General features: G+C 66.8%; 4 protein-coding genes across 5 annotated transcripts in view; 2 read left to right on the forward strand and 2 right to left on the reverse strand.

Moving 5' to 3' along the window:
• Positions 1-2,444, forward strand: part of CHLRE_03g145767v5 (uncharacterized protein) — a 7,832-nt gene extending 5,388 nt beyond the window's left edge. For both annotated transcript variants that reach the window (XM_043060429.1, XM_043060430.1), the window contains exons 10-14: positions 41-225; positions 495-931; positions 1,088-1,191; positions 1,403-1,691; positions 2,020-2,444. In XM_043060429.1, coding sequence (XP_042925559.1) covers positions 41-225; positions 495-931; positions 1,088-1,191; positions 1,403-1,691; positions 2,020-2,209 — 1,205 coding nt within the window. In that variant the 3' untranslated portion in view covers positions 2,210-2,444. The remainder of the gene's footprint in view (positions 1-40; positions 226-494; positions 932-1,087; positions 1,192-1,402; positions 1,692-2,019) is intronic.
• Positions 2,445-2,491: 47 nt separating this feature from the next.
• Positions 2,492-4,406, forward strand: CHLRE_03g145787v5 (uncharacterized protein). Its single transcript, XM_001695665.2, has 2 exons — positions 2,492-3,003; positions 3,278-4,406. Exons 1-2 carry the CDS (start codon positions 2,577-2,579, stop codon positions 3,724-3,726), a joined length of 876 nt encoding a protein of 291 aa, XP_001695717.1. The 5' UTR covers positions 2,492-2,576; the 3' UTR covers positions 3,727-4,406.
• A 73-nt stretch (positions 4,407-4,479) lies between these two features.
• Positions 4,480-8,752, reverse strand: CHLRE_03g145807v5 (uncharacterized protein). The gene is made up of 3 exons (XM_043060431.1): positions 6,566-8,752; positions 5,809-6,269; positions 4,480-5,670 (listed from the first exon to the last, which is right to left on the reverse strand). Exons 1-3 carry the CDS (start codon positions 8,406-8,408, stop codon positions 5,128-5,130), a joined length of 2,847 nt encoding a protein of 948 aa, XP_042925560.1. The 5' UTR covers positions 8,409-8,752; the 3' UTR covers positions 4,480-5,127.
• A 247-nt stretch (positions 8,753-8,999) lies between these two features.
• The window catches only part of CHLRE_03g145827v5 (uncharacterized protein), a 15,363-nt gene continuing 4,088 nt past the window's right edge, over positions 9,000-20,274 (reverse strand). Inside the window, exons 6-27 of the mRNA XM_043060432.1 lie at positions 19,834-20,027; positions 19,521-19,565; positions 19,060-19,237; positions 18,751-18,866; positions 18,316-18,439; positions 17,927-18,039; positions 17,379-17,508; positions 16,939-17,078; positions 16,477-16,578; positions 16,021-16,123; positions 15,650-15,837; positions 15,135-15,398; positions 14,503-14,860; positions 13,909-14,162; positions 13,447-13,614; positions 13,109-13,214; positions 12,581-12,698; positions 11,941-12,315; positions 11,265-11,385; positions 10,908-11,021; positions 10,455-10,661; positions 9,000-10,179 (exon numbers count right to left, since the gene is read on the reverse strand). Of these exons, the coding sequence (XP_042925561.1) occupies positions 9,937-10,179; positions 10,455-10,661; positions 10,908-11,021; positions 11,265-11,385; positions 11,941-12,315; positions 12,581-12,698; positions 13,109-13,214; positions 13,447-13,614; positions 13,909-14,162; positions 14,503-14,860; positions 15,135-15,398; positions 15,650-15,837; positions 16,021-16,123; positions 16,477-16,578; positions 16,939-17,078; positions 17,379-17,508; positions 17,927-18,039; positions 18,316-18,439; positions 18,751-18,866; positions 19,060-19,237; positions 19,521-19,565; positions 19,834-20,027 (3,761 nt within the window). The 3' untranslated portion in view covers positions 9,000-9,936. The remainder of the gene's footprint in view (positions 10,180-10,454; positions 10,662-10,907; positions 11,022-11,264; positions 11,386-11,940; positions 12,316-12,580; positions 12,699-13,108; positions 13,215-13,446; positions 13,615-13,908; positions 14,163-14,502; positions 14,861-15,134; positions 15,399-15,649; positions 15,838-16,020; positions 16,124-16,476; positions 16,579-16,938; positions 17,079-17,378; positions 17,509-17,926; positions 18,040-18,315; positions 18,440-18,750; positions 18,867-19,059; positions 19,238-19,520; positions 19,566-19,833; positions 20,028-20,274) is intronic.

Below are 20,274 nucleotides of genomic sequence, written 5' to 3' on the forward strand. Positions count from 1 at the left end.
CACACCCCTCCCCCACACCCCTCCCCCACACATCCCCCAGGCGCCGACGACTTCTACACCCAGTCCAAGGCCAACCGCTGTGTGGGCTGCGGCTGCGCCTCCCACTACCTGCGCTACCGGGTGCTGCCCGCCGCCTACCGGCGCGCCATGCCGCCGGCGCTCAAGAGCCACCGCAGCCACGACGTGGTGCTGCTGTGCATAGACTGCCACGAGGCGGCGCAGAGGGTGGGAGGGGAGGGGGAGGGCGTGGAGGGTGTGAGAGGCAGGGAGGGGAGGCGGAGGGGGAGGGGGAGGGGGAGGGGGAGGTGTGGTGTGCTGTGCTGTGGTATGTATCAATGTGTGGGGTGTGAGGCGTGGCGGGCCACTGGGAGTGCGATGCTTTAGTGACGTAATGGGTGCTGTTGCATACTTGCATTGCATTACCAAGACTCGTGGCAACCAACACAATGGCCGGTTGCCAACCCCACCCACCCACCCGGCCCCCCGCGCCTCAGGCGGCTGAGCGGCTGAAGCGGCAGATCGCGGCTGACTACGGAGTGCCGCTGCTGCCGCCCCGCACACCCCTGCCGCCATCCTCAGCAGCAGCCACTACTGGCGGTGCCGGTGCCAGCCGCCATGGCGGCATAGCCGCCGCCGTAGATGCTGCTAGTGCTGCAGGCGCCGCTGGTGCCGCCGCTGCAGGCGGCAATGCAGGCACAGACGCCGCGGCGGCGGCAGATGCCGAGGCCGCGCGCGCTGGCGGCGGCGGCGCCGCGGCAGACGACGTCGACGACGATGGTGACGGGTCCGGGGCGGGTGGCGCCAGTGGTGATCCCGAGGGCGAGGGCGAGGGCGAGGGCGGCCTGCCGGGCGGCATCCACCCCTCGGCGGCGCGGCGGGCGGCTCTGGCGCTGCAGAAGAACGGCGCAAGCATGCCGCCGGCCCGTGTCAGGTGGGGCTTATGTGCCCGAACCCAACGAGATGGGGGCGCACGTGCACGTGCCTGTTGTGTTGTGTTGTGTTGTACTGTGTTGTATTGTGTTGTGTTCGTTACACATGAAAGTTGCGCCCAAGGGAAACGCCAATTCAAATGACCACGTACGCACAGGCAGCTGGAGGACACCATCAAACTGGCTCTGGGTCGCGACCCCACCGCCCCCGGGGAGGCGCCGGGGCTGCGGCCGGGGGACCTACAGGCGGCGCTGCTGGGAGGTGCGGCGGCTAGGGGTGGGGGTGGCGGTGGGGAGGTGGTGGGTTCAGGGTGGGCGGGTGCCGGTGCCGCTTCCTTTTCGGGAGGAGCTTCCGGCGTGTGGTCAATGTGTGAAAGCTGTACGCGGATTTGGCGAGACTCATCTCACCTCTGTTTTGTATTTTATTGTATGTGCGGCTGTGCATCTTCAATGCATCATCATGACAACCGCAGGCCTGGGCCGCCGCGCCCGCAAGCGCTACCTCAAGCAGCAGCAGCAGCCCTCTTCAGGCACCGACCCGGCGGGAGCCGCGGACGGCGGCGCAGCCGCCGCTGCTACAGCCACTGCCGGAAACCCTGCAGCTGCAGCCGCCGCCGGCAGTAGCAGCGCCACGGGCGCCGGCAGTAGCAGCACGCCTGCGGACCGGTGGCTGGACAGCGGGCACATGTGGCACGGGGAGCGGGTGGTGCGGCTGGCCATGGCGCGGGGCGGCGAGGAGGAACTGCTGGGGCTCATCAAGAGGTGAGGGGGGGGGCTGGGGTTGGGCGAGGAGATGTAGGGGCAGGTGTGTGCGCGTGCGTATGCGTGTGTGTGTGCATGTGCGTGTGTTGCCGGGGGTGGGGCGGGGGCGCGTGTTGGGGCAATTTAGGGCCTATGCACACACGCCTCGCGCGTCCTGCTTGATAAACCGCCCACGCCCTTACCCCATGCCCTTACCCACTCCCCCGCCTGTACCACCTTTGCAACCCCCCACAATCAACGCTTTCCTCCTTGTTCTTCTGAATTGTGTTCGACTTAGTATGGGCTGGTATCTATAACCCCTCTCCCCCGCATCCCGCCGGGCCGCCAGGTTCCGGGCCTGCTTCGTGGAGGCGGTGCGGCCGCAGTACCTGCCGCCGGCCTGGGGGGTGGACCACGCCGCACGCCGCGACTTCGGACCCTTCTCCGTTTACGCAGCGGAGCGGAGGGAACGGGAAAAGCAGGAGGCGGCGAGGGGGCAGGCGCAGGGTGCAGCATTGGAGGACGAGCACATGGAGTAGTTGGAGTAGTAGGGCGCCTGAAGCTGAAGGGATACGGACCGAGGGCGCGCGCCTGCGGCTGGCTGACGTGAGGATACCGCGTTTTCGAGTTAAGGCGATTAGAATATTTGGTTCTTGTTTATGCAGGATGTTGTTCCAACCCGCGAGGGCGCTGCTGTCGGATGAATAGGGAGAACTGGATCCTTCCAGAACCGCGACTCGCGTTGTGCAGCTTCAGCCGGGCCGCGGCATATAATATGTGCTCCTCCACAGCGCACTGGCGTACTTTTAACGTGCGAGTTTGCTTTGCCGAATAGCTGCCACTTTTGCAAGTGGTTGCCAACCAACCAACCCGAGCACCGAGCTTCAATTCTACAGCGATACCGCGATGTCGTTCAACCACGCACTTCGGAGGTCTGCCTCCCAGCTCCTAGCTCGCGCGGCCGCTGCGAACACTGCAGCCGAGCTGCCGACCATGGCGATGGGCACCGTGCGCAACCTATCCTCGCGCTCCGCTGGCGACCTGGTCCTCGGCCCGTTCCGTGGCTGCTCGCCAAGATACAGGTCCCTGGCCCCCTTCCTCCAGCCGTCCAGCCTGGGCAGCCTTTCACGAGCCATGGATGAGCTGCTTCAGATGGACCGCCACCTCACCGCTGAGCTGGCCAACGTCTTTGGCGACTCGCCGCTGGCGCGCAACTCGCCGCTCTTCAGCGACTCGCCTTTCCGCTCCGCGACCTCCAAGTCGGTGTCGGTAACGCGCCCGACCCAGTTCCGCGCCTTTGAGGACCGCTACGAGCTCCAGGCGGACATGCCAGGTGCGGGCTTGGGTGCGGGAGGGAAGGAGGTTGTGCGGGATGTGTGCGGTAGCGCGTGGCCCGGAAGGGATAGGTAAGCACTGTCTCTTTGGGGGCAGCTGGGATGCTGGGGCTATGGACGGCTACTTTGGGTTGTGAAGTGCATGCACTGGCATGCGGTGGGAGGTAGGGTGACGTGGCAAACCGCGTGTGTCGGTGCGCCACCCCTCGCCACCTATGGACCTCGCCACCTGCTGGCATGAAGTGCTGCTCGCAACCTTTGCCATACGCACAGGTGTGGCCGAATCGGACCTGCACATCGAGCTGGATGCGGAGGAGGGACTGCTCACCATCTCCGGAGCCCGCCGCGACGGCGCCAGCCCGCCGATCCCGCCGGCGCCTGCAACCGCCGCCTCCGCTGGGCCCGCCGCCACCGCCTCTGCCGCGACCGGCACCCAGCAGCAGCCCGCCTCCGCCCCAGCCACTGCATCCGCGGCTGCCGACGAGGCTGACGCCGCCGCCGCCGCAGCCCCTGGGGCGGCAGCAGCCGGGGTTGAAGCCGGCAGTAAGGGCAATTGCGCGGTGTGGACGTTCCGGGGCTCCTGGCAACTGCCTGGGGATGTGGAGGCGGACGGCGTGGCGGCGGCGCTGGAGCGCGGTGTGCTGAGGGTGACGCTGCCGCGGCGGCAGGCGCCCGAGAAGCCGCAGCCGCGCCGCATCAAGGTCACCGCCGGCGCGCAGTAGATAGATGGCAACCGATGGAGGGCAGGTGTGATGGATGGAGGGTGGCGGGTGTCGTGATGCGCGGCAGCGGCGGTTTGCCGCAGTGCGTACGCTTGCAGGCGCCACTGCTTGTGCGCAATACGTTACGGTCAGCGCCGCCGCCTGTTTCGTGTTTAGGTTATAAGTACAAGTGGCTCATTATTAGTTGTAGGAACCGCGCACGGCCGCAGTGGCCCCTGCCTTCACAGGGATCGTATTACAACACGGTCGTGCAGGAGTGCAGGATTGGGTGCTGCTTGCAATGGCAGTTGGGTTTCAGCAGTAAAGTTCGACTGTAATGGCGTGCGCGGTGCATGGGCGGGTCAGCGGGTGGTGTGTCCGGCTGCTGCAGTGCTAACGTTGGGGCGCAACACTTTTGGTACCGGGGTCATCAACTGAATGGCGGCGATAGCGTGGCTGGGTCCCACAGCTAAAAGGCGGCGCGATCTTGGGGTGGTGTTAGACCGTAATGCGTGACACGTAGCAAGCAAAGAGGCTGGCGGGAGCGCAGGGCCTCACACCACGATATGCACGAGCTGCAGCGACTCAGCGAGTAAAGGGTTGTTGGGGATGCGCGGCAGGCATGGTGCGTGTCTTTGTCACGTCAGGGGGCAGCGAACCGGTGACATTGAGCTAAAATACAGCTGTAACACCTGTGCGTGCAGCTGAGTGAAGACCACCTGCTTGTGTTCCTGATTTCTGCACCCCGAGCCAGGCGGTCAGGCAGCGGTCAGCAATTAGCGGAACTTACATGATGCTGTGCCTCATGCCTGACTGGGGCCTGACGGGGTCAGGCCAGCGAACGAGAGTACGTATACGTCAGCAGGGCTCTATCTGCTTCAGCTGTACCAACGTGCTGCCAACCTTTTGTGGCATGTCAGCAGTGTCTGGCACCGCGCTGGCCGCCACGCACCCCACGCACGGGTCCCCGCGCGCAGCAGCACACATATGCCGCACCCGGTGTCCCCCCGCCCAGCATGGAATCACTTTTGGGCATGGTCACTTCCGTCTGCCTCCTCCTGGCCTCTGCCGCGCCGCGAGCAACCACATCACCTCCGCTGCCCCGCCCTTGCAGCGCCCACTGCAACTCTGGCCCACGTGCATGCACCTGTATGCACCGCTACTGCTGCTGCTGCTGCTGCTACTGCCTGCCCTTCCACGCCCGGCCAACGCCGGCTGCCCCATGCACAGCGCACCACTCCGCAGCAGCACACCTGCCGGCTGGCCCACGGCCCTCTGGTTGACTCCCCCCCCTACACCGCTGTGCCATTGGCACCCACCACACCCGCACCTGCACTCCCACATGCAGTCGGCGCGCCGTGCCAAACCCGGCTGCAGCGAGCGCTGCTAGCTACCACCGCAGCCGCCACCCCCGCCACCGCCTCAACGCGTTTTCCCCTCCTCCTCCCCAACCGGCAGCAGCAGCCGGTCAGCCGCCGCCTGCCGCTGCCGCCGCAGCCACAGTAACTGCTGCGGCGGCAGCGCCACCACAGCCCCCGGCGGCTGCACCAAATCCAACAGCCGCGCCCAATCCTCCAGCATCAACCGGCCCCAGCTGCTACTGCTGCTGCCTACCCGAGTGGCTGCACCAGCGGCCCCAGCAACAGCTATAAACCGCGCCTGGCGCGCCACCCACATCCGAACGCGGCTCAGGACTCGATTGAAGACGCCTCCGCCCACGAACCACTGCAGCAGCTCCCCCTCCTCCGGAAGCATCAGCATCAGCACCGCCCTGCTGCCTCCTTTGTTGGCGGCCGCTGCTCCGCTCCCGCCAGTGGCTCCTGCCGCCTTCGCTGCCGCCACCGTCCCACCGACGTCTTCTGACCCGGTTATGATGAGCCCCCGCTGGTAAATCAGCCAGTCCGCCGCCGCCAGGTTGCCGCTTGCTGCGACACTCCACACCCGACTGGGGTTGAGGGCGGCGAGCTGCGGGGCGCGGCAGCAGGGGCGCATGCATCAGGGCCTCGACTTACCCCAAGGCCGGGGCGGGCGGTCATCAAGACCACTGCACATCAAACAGGCAGGCGACAGGCGTTTGACGGTTGCGATCTGCACACATCTCACCACGGTCTGCGCCGGCAGCGTCTCGACCGCCCACTGCAACGCCTCCACGCTGCCGCCTGTCGCCACCGCGTCCAGGTCGATGTCAGCGCCGCACCGCTCGTGCAGCAGCCGCAGCAACGGCAGATCCGCGCCTGCCGCCGCCACCTCGCGAAACGCAAAACTTGAGTGCGCATCCGTGGCCTCAGAGGCGCCATTGTTGCCAATGCCAGGGGCCCCCGCAACCCCGGCCACCGCCTGCTCCTGCGCCACCGCCACCGCCTCCGCCGCCAGGTACCGCACAGCCTCAATGTGCTTGTTGCTTGCCGCTAAGAGCAGGTGCTGCGCACGCAGCAGGGTGGGATCATGCCGCTGCCGCAGCAGCTGCAGCACTGCCACGTGCCCGCCGGCTGCGGCCGTGTCGGTGAGTGTGTCGGGCGGTGGCGGTGTCCACGCCAGGTGTGGTCCTGCGCCCATGTTGCCACCTGCTGGCGGGCGGGCAGACGCATTGTGACTGAAGGTAGAGGGGCCGATGCGAAGCACAGGCAACAGAAATTGCAACGGAATGACTTTGCCGCGCAAGGCACGCTGCCGCCCCTCATGCAACGCGCACTCCCCATTTCAACCGCTCACCGCCCCGCTTGCGCAGGCTCCAGCAAGCTACCCAGTAAGCTACCCTTTCGCTCCGCGACGCAACGTGCCCAGCCGGCTGCTGCCCAGCCCAATCCTCCTCCTGCCCACCGCAACGTGTGCCCATTACCCCGCAGGCCCGCAGACGCACCAGCCGCCGCCGCCGCCGCCGCCGCCATGGCATCCCACTCTTCCAGCAGCTCCCCCAGCGCCGCCGCATTGCCGGCGGCGGCCGCCGCCTGTGCGGCCCGCGCTTGCCAGGTGCCATCCTGCAGGCCCCCTGCCGCGAGGTAGCGCCACCGGTCCAGGTAGTCGGCCTGCCCCGCCGCCGCCGCCCACACCGCCTGCAGCTCCGGCTCCACCTGCACAGCCGCCGCCACGCCGCGCACCTCAGCACGCACCGTCTCCTCGGGCTCGGGCCCGGGCTGGGCCTGGGGCTCCCACTGCTGCTGCTGCTGCTGCTGCTGCTGCTGCTGCTGCAGCAGGTGCGACAGGAGGAAGTCGGCTTTGGCCTGCCACTCCACAGTGCTGCCGATGGCGTGCGCGAGCACGCGATGCCGCGTGAGGGGCGGCGCGGCGCCGCAGCGTGCGACCCACTGACCATGCACGGCCTGCAGCGTCTCCAGCGGACAGCAGCCCAGCGCCACGTGGCACAGGGTGTCGGTGAGGGGGGGCCAGCGGTGGCCCTCGGACACGCTAATCAGGTAGGCGGCGGTGCGCCGGTCCAGCAGCCGGAGCAGTGCGTCGCTGTGGCCGCCGCGGGCCAGTGCCTGGAACACGGCCGGCAGCTTGTCGTGGCGGGGCACGTATGCGTCAGGCGGCGGCACGGGCGCCAGCACAGGCGACAGCGATGTGGCCACCGCTGTGTCTGCGTCTGCTGTGGTGGTGATGGTGGCTGCTGGCGGTGCGGCAGCAAGGGGCGGCGCTGCTGGTAAGTGTGCCGCCTGCGCGGTCGTCTCGGCCGGCGCCGCAAGCACCATTGTGGCACCGCGTGGGCACACCGCCGGTCCCTGCTCAGCTCCCGCGCCCTCGGCGCCAGCAGCCATTGCGACCTCGTCCTTCGCTGCGGGTCGCACTAGCACGACATCAGCCCAGCAGTCCCCTGCTGCTACGTGCTGTTGTGCGTCAACATCCGCAGCAGCACCCGCCGCCGCCTGACCGTCCATGGCTGCCACGGAGGACTCGGCACCCGCGTCCGCCATGTCCACCTCATCACCGCTCTGCTGCTGCTGCTCCCAGTGCTCCTGCTCCCGCTCCTCATCCACTTCCTGCTCCTCCTCCTCCTCCTCCTCCTCCTCCTCCTCCTCCTCCTCCTCCTCCTCCTCCTCCTCCTCCTCCAACTCCTCTTCCTCCCCTCCTGGCAAGGCCGCTGCAGGCAGCTGCTCCGCCGTGCAGCTCCGCGGCGGTGGCGGTGGCGTCGGCCAGTGGGTCTGCAGCCAGCTCAGCACCCGGCCGCTGTCGCCGCTGCCGGTGAGCGCGGCGTTTGCCAGATCGCTCCAGCACCAACGAAACACACCAGGCAGCCTCGGCAGCTGCTCATACGCGTCCTGCCAGACCCACTGCAGGATGTGCAGATGGTCGCATGCCGCAGCCACCAGCAGCGCCCCACCGCAGTCGCACCCCTCCTCCAGCAGCCGCCGGCACGCCGCCAGGTCGCCCGCCGCCGCGGCCGACTCCATCACCGCGCCCTCCAGTCCCACACCGGCATGCGCCAGAGCGACCTCCAGGCTGGCGGCGTGGTGGCTGGAGGCGGCCAGGCGCAGCAGCCACAGTCGCCGCGGCCGCGACAACGCGCGCCATGGCTCCGGGCGGTCCCAGTAGGTGGAGAAGGCGTAGCCTGGGAAGGAGTTGTCTGCCGTCGTGACCTCGCCTAGGCCGTGGGGCAGCTCCAGCTGTCGACTGACCACGCGAATGCTTTTGTAGATGCCACCCAGGCTCGCTTTTGTCTCCTTGTTGATGAACTGCAGCGCCCCAGCGACATCGTTTGGGTGCATGCGCTTGGCAAGTTTGCGAATGATGTCGCCAGCGAGCCGCACCCAGTTATCAGTGTGTCTATTTTCCCGTGTCATACTGTTTGGATACTGTACACCGCTGGCGTGGGACAAAGCACCGTCGGGGGGTTGGCGGGAACTACGCTGACCGTATGAAACGCTCCCACGATTGCGTTTGTTACATGTGCAATGTATTACCTGATGGTTGAAGTCACGTTTGGGCTAGCGTTTAGCCTGTGATGCAAGTTCGCAATAGCGCTAGCTAGCGGACCACACTTCGCCATGTTCCCGCAAGTCGCAGCTCAAGGCCTGCCCTGTCCGTGTTATCTGATGCCCCATATCCTCAGCTCTTATGCGGGGTCTATGCTCTGCTGCCGAGCCGATTTGGCGGTTTCCCCGACGGTTGACGCAGGTTGACGCCAATCCTGCTAGCGGCGCCCTTCGGCTACTCGCGCCTGCGACGAAGTGGCCTGCGGACATCCGGCGTGCGCCAAGGTCGCGTGTACTGTCCCTCGGCTGGGCGTGACGCCCTGCAGCCCAGCCCAGGTTTGCATGCTTGTGCGGGAGCCAGCGTGCTGCATCTGCACATCTGCTACAGTGTGTCGTTTACACGCTCTCCCACTCCGGGTGCAAGCACGCGCACAGCACGCGTAAGCACTTGCATTCCGCATACCATCCGTGGTAACAAATGACCTGCTAAATAGCGCTGCGAAGAAGGCGCGGCACACACTTCAATGCCGAACAACCGACTTGGGAGGCGGGGTACCGCCTACCTCTCTGTCTGCACAGTGTTGGGGGCATGTCGCACCCGTGGAGGGCACTGTATGCCACCCGATGCCACCCTTACGACAACCTCCCCCGCATAAATACGCTCGCATAGTGTAAGCAGACTCCCTGTTAATTTAGTAATGTCAGAGACCTTGTGCTTCCATTTGGCTGCGATAACACCTGAGACATTGCTGTCTGCTCACACGCGCACGCACACTCAACACGTACGCGCACCCACATGCACATGCACACAGACACACACATACACCTGCAACTCAATGCGACCCAACCCAGCCAATCCACAGGCCCCGCGATAGACAGCTCCACGAATCCACAATTCTACCTCTGCCAAGTGTGACGGGCTGTTTGCACAGCCCGAGTCCGTTATTGCACCTCTCAGCACGAATCAGCGTGCGTTTGCAAATCAGGCGGCTGCTGCGCTTCTGTCCCTCACCGTAAGCAGTGCAGCCAACGCCGGAAAATGCTAGCCCCTCCCTTCTCGCCATAGCCTTAAAAATCCATATGAAGCCTTCGCCAACACATTTCCTGAGCTGCAGTCGTCTCCGGCAGCTGCCGTCTCCGGCGCAAGCTGGGCGCCGGATGTTGCGGACCTAATACCCCAACTCCCCTAGCAGCGCAGTCGGGGGTCAACTGCAATCCACCCGTCCTTCCCACCTCTCCACGCGCCTAGCGGCCTTTCAGCCGCGGCCTCCCTCACGTGCGGCCTGTCAACTGCGGCCTGTCAACTGCAGCCTGGCCTCACCTAGCTGCTGGTTTCCTTCATGGCGAACCACATGGACTCATCCACGTCCGCCGCTTCCCCGCTGTTGACGTCCACAATCGCCACGTCCAGGGTGGCGGCGGCGGTGGCCCCCGCCTTGAGCGTGACCGCCACCGGCACGTACCCGGGCGGCAGCATCAGCTCCGTGGCCGTCTCCGTGACGGTGCGGGCGGGGAACTCCACGCCGTTGCGCACCGTGACGTCGCCCATGATGATGGACACGACCTAGGGGCGGGCGGCGGGCGGCGGGGGAGGTGGTTGTAAATTCCAGCCCAAACTGAACCAAACCAAGCTACAACGGGCGGAGGGGGGGTGCAGAGGTGTTACAGAGAAGTGTAGCGGGGTAGACAGCTTGCGTAGGGGCGCGCGTGCCGATGGGGGGGGCGATGGGGGTAGGTGGCAGCGGGGGGAAGGTGGCGGGAGTGGCGGGTGCACGGTGCAGGCAGAGGTGCCAGTGGAGTGGGAGGGAGGTACGGGTACATCCCTGGACTTCCACCCACCTGGCCGTCACCATCGCGCACGCGCAGCGTCACCGACTGCAGCGGCTGGTCGCCTGTGGTGATGGCGGAGCCGTCGTCGGCGGTGGCGGCGGCGGTGGGGCTGAGCAGGAAGCCCTCGGTGCGCACGTAGTGCGGCCCCGCGGCCACGTCGGCGGGGCCGGTCAGCTTGCCGGACAGGCCGGCGGCGGCGGAGACGACACGGGAGATCTGTGGAGGGGCAAAACGAGGCGGGGGTGACGCGGGGGCGATGGCAGAGTCCAGTCGTACGCCCGTCAGCCCGTGCGTAGCAATCCCGCTGGCCCCGATGGTGTACAGGGAGGGTGACAGACGAATGCACGCGCGCTGACGGATGCCGCCGCACCGCGCACTTTCCCCCACCCTGTCCCTGCCAGGCCCCGCTGCCCCTCCTTCCCCCAACCGTCCGCCCCTCCCCCCGACCCCCCACGCCCTCACGTTGATGCCGGTGAGGTTGTTGAGCAGCATGCCGCTCAGCCCCGGCAGCGACTCCTGCGGGCTGTCGGGCGAGGGCGCGTAGAACGCCGCGCGGATGAGGCCGGCCGGGCCCACCTGCGCATGTGTGCGTGTGCATGCGCGTGTATTAAGGAGCAAAAGGGATGTGCATGTGTGCGTGAAAGGGAAACGGATTATGCGCTAGGAAAGCACAAGGAGGAACGAGAAAGTGTGTGCAGGTGTGTAAGCGTGTCAAAGAGCACAATGGAAAACAAGACGCACAGGAGCGTGCATGCGACCGATGCGATGCAGAATTACGGCCGCGGAAGCGTGTGTGTGCAGTGCCGCCCCACAGCGCACCTGGCTCAGGGACCAGGACGAGCTGCCCAGGGCGGTGGGGGTGTAGCCGGCACTGCGAGCCTGGGCCAGCCGCCGACCGCCAGCAGCAGGGCCGGGGGGCGCGGGGCTGGGGGGCGCGGGGCTGGGGGGCGCGGGGCTGGGGGGCGCGGGGCTGGGGGGCGCGGGGCTGGGGGGCGCGGGGCTGGGGGGCGCGGGGCTGGGGGGCGCGGGGCTGGGTGGTAGAGGGCTAGGCGGGGGGCTGGGGGGTCGAGGGCTAGGGGGTCGAGGGCTGGGGGGTAGAGGGCTGGGCGGCGCCGGGCTAGGCGCTGGGCTTGGGGGCGCAGGACTGGGGGGCAGAGGACTAGGTGGCGGGCTGGGGGGCGCTGGGCTAGGCGCTGGGCTGGGGGGCGCAGGACTGGGGGGCAGAGGACTAGGTGGCGGGCTGGGAGGCTGGGGACTAGGCGGCGGGTTGGGGGGCGCAGGACTGGGGGGCAGGGGGCTAGGCGCTGGGCTGGGGGGCAGGGGGCTAGGCGGCGGGCTGGGCGGCGCTGGGCTAGGCGGCGGGTTGGGGGGCGCAGGGCTGGGCGGTGCGGGGCTAGGCGGCGGGCTGGGAGGTGCGGGGCTGGGCGGCGGGTGGGGGGGCGCAGGACTGGGGGGCCGGGGACTAGGCGGCGGGCTGGGGGGCAGGGGACTAGGCGGTGGGCTGGGCGGCGCTGGGCTGGGCGGTGCGGGGCTGGGCGGTGCGGGGCTGGGTGCGGGGCTAGGAGGAGCCGGGCTGGGTGGCGCTGGGCTGGGCGGCGCCGGGCTGGGGGACAGGGGGCTCGGGGCCGGGCTGGGCGGGTCTGGAGAGGGCGGCGCTGGACTTGGCGGCAGCGGGCTGGGGCTTGTGCCGTTCGCCAGTGCAGTGCTTGGGCTTGGGCTTGTGGTGTTGGAGGCAGCGGTCGAGTTGGAGGCGGGGGCGGGGCTGGTGCTGTTGGTGGTGCTTGCAGCCGGGCTTGGGCTTGGGCTGGGGCTGGGGCTGGTCGTGGCGGCGGCGGCGCTGCCTGACGCCAGCAGCACGCTGACCGGCGCCCTGCAGAGCCAGGTCCGTGTGGTGGGCGTGGACGCAAGGGTGGGTGCGGTATCGTGCGGCAGCGCGAGTCCTGGGCCCCCCTGCCGACACGCAGGTGCCCCCACCCCAGCCCGTCCACCCGCACCACCACCTCCCACACACCAACCATTACCCACCAGCCCCCACAGCCCCATCCCACAGCGTACCCCACAGCCCCAGCCCACAGCCCACAGCCCCACAGCCCACAGCCCCGCCCCGCCCTGCCGCCGCCGCCCGGCCCCCGCACCTGGCCCGCACCACCGGGATGGGCAGCCGCGTGCGCCGCACGTCCAGATTGAGGTTGAAGCTGCTGTTGGCGCCGTCCAGGATGCCCACCAGCGCGCCAATGCCCAGGTTGCGCCACTCTGGGGTGTGTACGTGTGTGGGAGAGAGAGTGTGTGTGTTTGTGTGTGTATGTGTGTGTGTGTGTTTTGTGGTGTTGGTATTGGTGGGGAGCAGCAGCTCAGCGTGGAGGGTGTAGCCTGCGTATGCAAGCCAGATACAGCCAAGGTCAACCGTCTGCCGCCCCCCCCTCGGTCCCTTCCTCGCCGCTTCCCTTTTCCCTCCCTCTCCCCCTGCTTTGCTGCTCTCCCATCTCTCCCTCTCCTGCGCTCCGTGCCCCTCACCAACCCCAGGTTCAGCTTGGGCTGGTATCTACACACCCCCACGCTCTCATCCTCGCTCTGTTACATTGGGTTCGCTGTAGTTTGGGCTGGTAACTATACACACCACCACCACCACAAGCATCACCACCACCAGCACCAGCAGTACTCACCCATGGCCAGCACTTGGTAGTGGCCCGCCAGGCTGGTCACGTTGGCGGACACGGACGCCATGTTGTAGGGGCCGCGCAGGGAGGTGGCGGCCTCGGCGCGGAAGATCTGCAGGGGGCGGGCGGCGGTGGGTGGGTAGCGGTGGGTGGGTGGGTGGCAGCGGATAGATGGGCAGCGCAAGAGTGTGTGTATGTGTGTATTCGTGTGCGCGTGCGTGTAAGACGGCAGCAGCGCACACTGCGCATCCAAGTCGCATGGCTACAAGCCAGCATTCTCGGCCTCCCCCAAAGACCGTGCCCAAACGCCCAGCCCCTCCCCCCCCCCGCCGCTACCGCCTCACCGCCTGGCTGCCCATGAAGGCGTAGATGGTGTTGCCGCTGCTGCTGCGAGCCTGCATGGCGCCGGTGCGGAAGCCGCGGTCCACGAACGTCCAGCAGCGCATGTACACGTTCTGGGTCAGCCGGCCCGTCACCGCGGAGGGCGTGGAGGGCAGGCTCTGGTAGATGTCCTGTGTGTGCGTGCGTGTGCGTGTTTGTGTGTTTGGGGTGGAGGAAGGGTTGGGTGCCAAATGGCTCGTGACCTGGCAGTGGGGGATTGGGGTAGCCTGGAACATGCAGCTGCGTAAACGAGGTGCGTACGAGGGCCGCTGCCAACAGTGGCGGATCCAGGCATATACTGGCATGACGGGGTTTGTTTGCTTGGGAATTCCAAAGGTGGAATAAAGGAGCAGCACGTGTAGACAGCACACACACACACACACGCGCACATGGACACACGCGCCATCTGTTGCGGTGGCGCTCACCCTCAGGATGAAGGAGGCGGGTGTGCTGCAGCCGCTGCTGAGCACGTCGTTCTTGGCGCTGCACCCGGTGCTGGTGAAGTTGTTGTTCCAGGACTGGGACAGGCCGGCGCTGCCCGCCGCCAGCAGCTTGGCGGACTGGCCCAGCGCGGAGGGCATGCGGAACTTGAGCCAGGGCTGGGTGTCGTAGGGGTAGGTGCGCTGCTCGCGGGCCACGTTGTCGGGCCACACGTCGCACTGCAGGCCAGGCACGTAGCCTGTAGGCCGGAGGCACGGAAGGCGAAGTGCACTGAGTCATATGGATCTCGCCAGCGTCCAGCAGGGGCCAGCAGGAAAGGTGAGGACGGGATGCAAGGCCAAATCAGTCTCAAGTCAACCTACATGAACCCGAGAGAGCACAAAACCCAAAGGGCCGAGGGCGGGAGGGCCCCACCCCCAAAAGCCACACGCATGGAGCCCACCCACCCACCCCGTCATCTCCCTTCGCTAGTTTCGCTTCGTTTGGTTTAGCTTGAGCTGGTACTTACACATACACACACACACACACACACACACACACATACACATACACACACGCGCGCGCGCGCGCCGTCTCACCCGCGACGCCGCTGTCTGGCCTCCAGAACAGCGGGTTGGCCACGTGTGTGGTGAGGCTGGTGCCCACGGCCGAGGCGCCGGCGGCGCAGGGCACCCAGGTCAGCGACAGGAGCGCGTTGGCGCTGGCGGTGTCCGGCAGCGCGAAGCGGATGATCAGGTCATGTGTGGACAACGCCGATGACCCGGATGACCCGGATGACCCGGATGACCCGGATGACCCGGGTGACCCGGAGGACCAGATCATGCAGCCCGAGTCGCGCGTGACGGGCTGCGGGTCGTCGGAGTCGGCTGACAGCGGGTCGAACACGTCCAGCACCTGCAGGCTGTTGACGTACAGCGAGCACAGCTGGCACGTGAGCTGCGCGGGTGAGGAGGGGGGGAGAGAGCGGGGAGAGAGAGGGAGATCAGGGGCAGGCGTTAGGAAACGCCAGGTTGCGAGCAACCAGGGAAGGGGGCTGCTGGCTAGGTTGGCCTTGCCAGCAGCTTCCCAGTCATTGCACACTGCCTTAAGCCCTCAGCCCGAACAGCTCTCCCCCTTGTGATCTACCACTCCCTTCTCCACATGAACGGCTTCCCCCATCCCCCCTCCGCGCCCCCTGCCAGCAAGCCGCGGCATTGGCCGGCCCCCTCACCCGGAAGCGCATGGCCACCTCCGGCGGCCGCAGCCGCGTGTGCACCATGCCCACCACACTGCGCGGCACCGCCTCCGGGCCGGGTGCCGTGGCGTACAGCGCGTCCCGCAGACCCGTGGGCCCGCCGCTGGCGGCGTCGCCGGTGTAGGCCAGGTCTGTGAGGACGGAGGAGTAGTTGTAGGGCTGGTCCAGCTGCAGCAGCGGCGCCGGGCCGTCCAGGATGGAGGGGCGGGAGATGCGGCTGGAGTTGGGGCGCGTCAGCACCTGGAGGGGTGGTGGGTGGTGGGTGGTGGGTGGCGGATGATGGGTGTGGGGGCATGAGTTGGAGGTGGTGAGAAGCGATGCGCATGCAGCCGGGAGGAGGGCAGGTGCAGGCATTCCGCGCCAGGACTATCTAGCGTCTACACAGAGAGACACACACACCCAAAGTTCCTCTCCCACTAGTGCCCATAAAATCCAGTCTCAGGACGACACCACGGGACGACACCGCGTCTCATTTCTCTTCACGCGCGCACCTGGAACACCGACGAGAGCGCGATGTTGGGCGCGTAGTAGAGCTGGCGGGGCGCCACGGGCGAGGCGGTGTAGAAGAAGTTGGGCTGGTACTTGAAGTCGTCGGGGGAGGCGCCGGCGCCCGGCTCGGCAATGGTGATGTCCACGGGGGCGGAGGGGTCGATGTAGCGGAGCTCCATCTCGTACCAGCCTGCGGCCGTGTGGGCATGTGTGCGTTAGCGTGTGTGCAGGAGGAAAGAGAGTCAGGATGTGGCGCTGGGCTGGGCATGTTGGGGCTGCCCGTATTCACAGGCACGTTGAACGTAGCCCTGACTTGACACGCGGCACATACATGACACGTCCCATGACAACGCCCGCAGCCGCGAGCCCTCACCGTCGTCTGCCTCCGCCGACAGCAGCACGGTCTTGTTGAAATCCAGGAGCTTGTTCTGGCCGATCACGATGCGCAGGTTGTACGGCGATGCGGTGGTGGAGATCTGCGGCGTGTGTCCAGCGGGTGAGACCGCGGGTGCGTGGCGTGTCGTGTATTAGAAGGCAGGCTGGGGGAGATGTACCTCAGACATGTCAGTCGCAACTCGCAACGTCGCATCCTGCAGTGCACCACCTCCCACACGCCCCCCCCTGCCCCTGTGCCGCATCTACTGGTCCTACCGGCTTGCAGCCGCCCCTGCCGCCCTCCACCCCTGCCGCCCTCCACATCTGCCGCCCTCCACCCCGCTCCTCAACCCCGCCCCCTCCACACCGCTCCACCACCACCAGTCGCCATCCACCCATCCATCCATCCGCCCACCCATCCAGCCGCCGCCACCCGCCGACACCCCAGACGCACCTTGACTGCGTACACGCCGTTGCGGCTGAGGTTGAGCGCCGACCTCAGCACCAGCGAGTAGCCGGCGCCGTACTTGAAGCCCTCAAAGCGCGACACGCCCGTCTGCGGGGCGGCGACGACAAGGGCGAGGCAGGGGGACCAGGGGTGCAGGGTGGGGGCAGGGGGGAGGAGCGCCAGGTTAGCCGGAGAGGGAGCGGCCGTACATGACACAGCTTCGAACCTTCTCCCAGTGACCCCCCCACCACCACCAACTCCACGCAATTTAGATGCGATACACCGCTACTGCCACCGCGCCCCCTCCTCCCTCCTCCCTCCTCCCTCCTCCCTCCTCCCTCCTCCCTCCTCCCTCCTCCCTCCTCCCTCCTCCCTCCTCCCTCCTCCCTCCTCCCTCCTCCCTCCTCCCTCCTCCCTCCTCCCTCCTCCCTCCTCCCCTCCTCGCTCCTCCCTCCTCCCTCCTCCCACCCGCGCGCTGCTGTCCGCCACCCGCAGCAGGCTGTAGTCCTGGTCCTCCAGTGTGATGTTGCCGGCGTAGTAGGTCTCGTTGAAGCCGGCCATGAGCGCGGCCTGGGAGCCCAGGCTGAAGGTGGTCAGCGGCTTGAGGACTGGGGGGAGGGAGGGGCGGAGGGAGCGGGATAGGGGGGTCAGGGAGGGAAATTGGGGTTGGGAGGCGGAGAGAGGGGGATGCGAGAGGGGATGTCATGGATGCCGTATCCCTAGCACTAGCAGTATCGACGCTTCCTGCTGCCGCCGCTAGGTATTCACCGGACCAGCACCAGGCACCCCGCAATGGCGCCCCACCCTCGCCACCCGTACCAAGCCCGGGCCCCCAGCCCATCTCTGGGCACGGTGTAACCCACCCCACCCCACTATCCCACTATCTCCACCCCCTCTGCCGCACTCACTTCCCAGCCCGCTCAGCGCCGCCCGCGCCTGCTGCACCGCCCTCTGCGCGTTGATGCGGCTGCCGGTGCGCACGGGCAGGTCCACCAGCCGGTCCGCAGACTCCACGATGATCTTGCGCGCCGCCTGGCCCTGAGGGTTGTTCGACGGTTTGGTGTGTGTGTGCGTGTGTATGTGTGTGTGTGTGGGGGGGGGGGGGGTTGAGTGCTCGCGGGGATTGGATCCAGGGGTTGAGAATCGCTGTGGAGGGATCGTGTGGCCTCTTGATCTGCCGTGCCTGCTGTCAAACCCCAGCGGGGCTCTGATGTCCAGCAACACGCGCCTCCCGGGCTTCCCTCTGCACTCACAAGCCCCCTACCCAGATGGCTTTCCCACGCGACCCGCCGCTTCCTTGCACGCTGCCCCCCTGCCCCTCTCCTCTGTGCAGCTCGTGGCTGGTGGTTCTGGGTCCTGGTTTCCCTGCGATTACAATGAACTACACCCATTCAGCCAACCCCTCCACTCCCCCCCAAGACCCCGCCCGCCCCCGCCCGCCCGCCCCCCGCCCCACCTGGAAGTAGTTGCCGGTGCCTGCGCCCAGGACGGACAGCACCAGCGCGCCCACACCCGCCGTCATGGGTGTGGCCATGCTGCTGCCCGTCTTGTACGCGTAAGTGGCGTAGCCTGTGTGTGTGTGTGTGTGGTCGTGTGTTAAACAAAGAATCAAACGGAACAAAATTGGTCGTGTGTGTGTGTGTGCGTGTGTGCGTGTGAGCGTGCGTATGTGTGCTTGTGATTGTGATTGTGTGTGCGCGCGTGCGGAACCGTGTGTCAGAAGGGAAACACCAAGCACAGCATCTGCAGGCATGCGTTTGGGCAAGCGCGCTGGCCCCCCTTCCTGCCTTCCAGCCCTCCTCTCCCCCCTGCCGCCGGGCCCGCACCACGCAGCCGCACACGCACCGTTGCCAATCAGCTTGGGCACGGTGGAGTAGATCTGCCGACCCGGCGCGCCGATATCCGCGTACTTAGTGCCGTAGTTGGAGCCGATGGGTTTGTTGGCCGCGATCTCAAACCAGCGCGAGTCCTGTCAGGGCCCCACATGCGCCACACGTAAACGAGACTCAAGATGGGATCATACAGCGGGTACCGCGTGGACGCGTGGGCGTGTGGGCGCGTGGAGGCGAGGCCGCCGCTCGTGCGACCGCGGTGGCTTCACTCAGCAGCACACCGTGCACGCAACTGCCAGCCGTCATGTGCCTCTCACGTGCGCAGCAAGCGGCTCCCAACTGATCGACTGCGGCCTAATGGCTAAAAATAGCTACATCCCCCACCACTGGTGTGTGTCGCCCCCCCCCCCACTCCCGCCCTCCCCCGGGGCCTGCCCCGCGGCCTCACGTTGGGGTTGGTGGCCATGACGCACAGCATGCTGTCGGCGAAGTACCGCGCCATGAAGCAGGGGTTGTAGGTGGAGTTGACCGCGTCCAGCGACTCCAGCGGAGTGTTCTCATTGCCTTGCGATTGGAAGGAAGAAACGATTCAAGGTCGCGAGTCGTGAGCTCGCTGTGCGGCATACGGGATTCAGTGTGTACCACACGAATTTGCAGGGCAACGGTTTGCATATGCCCGGCCCTGTGCCCTCCCGTCCCTCCACCTCCAGCCTTGCCGTCTTCCCGCCACGCGCCCCTTGCCCGCCCGGCCCCTCACCCGCCGCCGCCACCACCAGCATGCCCTTCTTGACCATGGGGTCCAGCGCCGTCTTGTAGAACTTGGTCTCGTTCCACATCTCCTCCACCTCCTGCGGGGTGGGCTGCAGGTTGGGCTCGGCCGGGCCGAAGGAGCAGGACGCAATGTGCGCGCCCATGTTGTACGCGTAGTCGTAGGCCTGGTGGCGGGGGTTTGTGGATTTGGAGCGGGTTGCAAAGGTTATGAAATGATCATGCAAGGTGGCAATGAGAAATGGAGAACCTCATGCTCAGGCGGGTCTGAGCTGCATTGACGTGCGCATGTATGAAGCATGTGTTTGCTGTGCCCGAGTTTAAAAGGCCAACGTCCGTTTCTGAGCGTTTGCTGGGGTTCATGTTGCCGCCTGGCGCCTGCATTTGACAAGCACACACAATTGCGAGGCCCCAAACCTGCTTCTACATCCCCTGCACCGCCGCGCGTACCTTGAGGATGTGGGAGGTGTAGAAGGCGCCGTTGGGGGTGGCCACCTGCCATCCAGGGCCACAACACCAACCATCAACACGGGGTGGTGGGTCTGGTGCATGAGGCCACACGCGGCAGCCATGCCTCGCACGCAGCGACCCCAGACACGTGGTTCGCAGGCTGCTTGCCCACACCATGCAATAACTTCAAGCCCCCAAGTACTCTATCCTTTCCCCCGCGCACTCTATCCTTTCCCCCACGCTCCCCACACATGCGACCCTCAGGCGACGCCCCGCCCAAGCCACCCCGCCACCCCACGGCATCCCACGGCACCTTGAGGCACATGACCTTGACACGCGGCGCAATGCCGATGTTTCGAAGCGCCGCCACGATGCCGGAGCAGTGCGTGCCGTGGCTGTGTGTGTCCTGCGGGTCGGGCCGCGGGCCGCAGTTGGTGTTCTTGGTGCTGCGCCAGTCGCTCTCGCAGCTGCCCGCGAAGTCGAAGCCGTGCACGTCGTCGATGTAGCCTGTGGGCGTGGAGGTAGGTTGGGCGGGTGGATGGGATGGGGTTCACGTGTGGGGTAGCCCCCACACGTCCTGACCACCATGTCTGGCAGCCGTTCCACGCAGACAGCATCCAACGCACGGGCCCGCCACTGCCTGCCTGTGCGCCCCATCCACTGGCAGCAACCCCGCTCTGCTCGTGCCCTCTCCCACAGCTAAGTCCCCCAGCTGTTGCCCCCGTCCACTGGGTCCCCTCCCCTCCCCTCCCCT

This window comes from Chlamydomonas reinhardtii, chromosome 3 (assembly GCF_000002595.2).
Source record: "Chlamydomonas reinhardtii strain CC-503 cw92 mt+ chromosome 3, whole genome shotgun sequence".
NCBI lineage: Eukaryota > Viridiplantae > Chlorophyta > Chlorophyceae > Chlamydomonadales > Chlamydomonadaceae > Chlamydomonas > Chlamydomonas reinhardtii.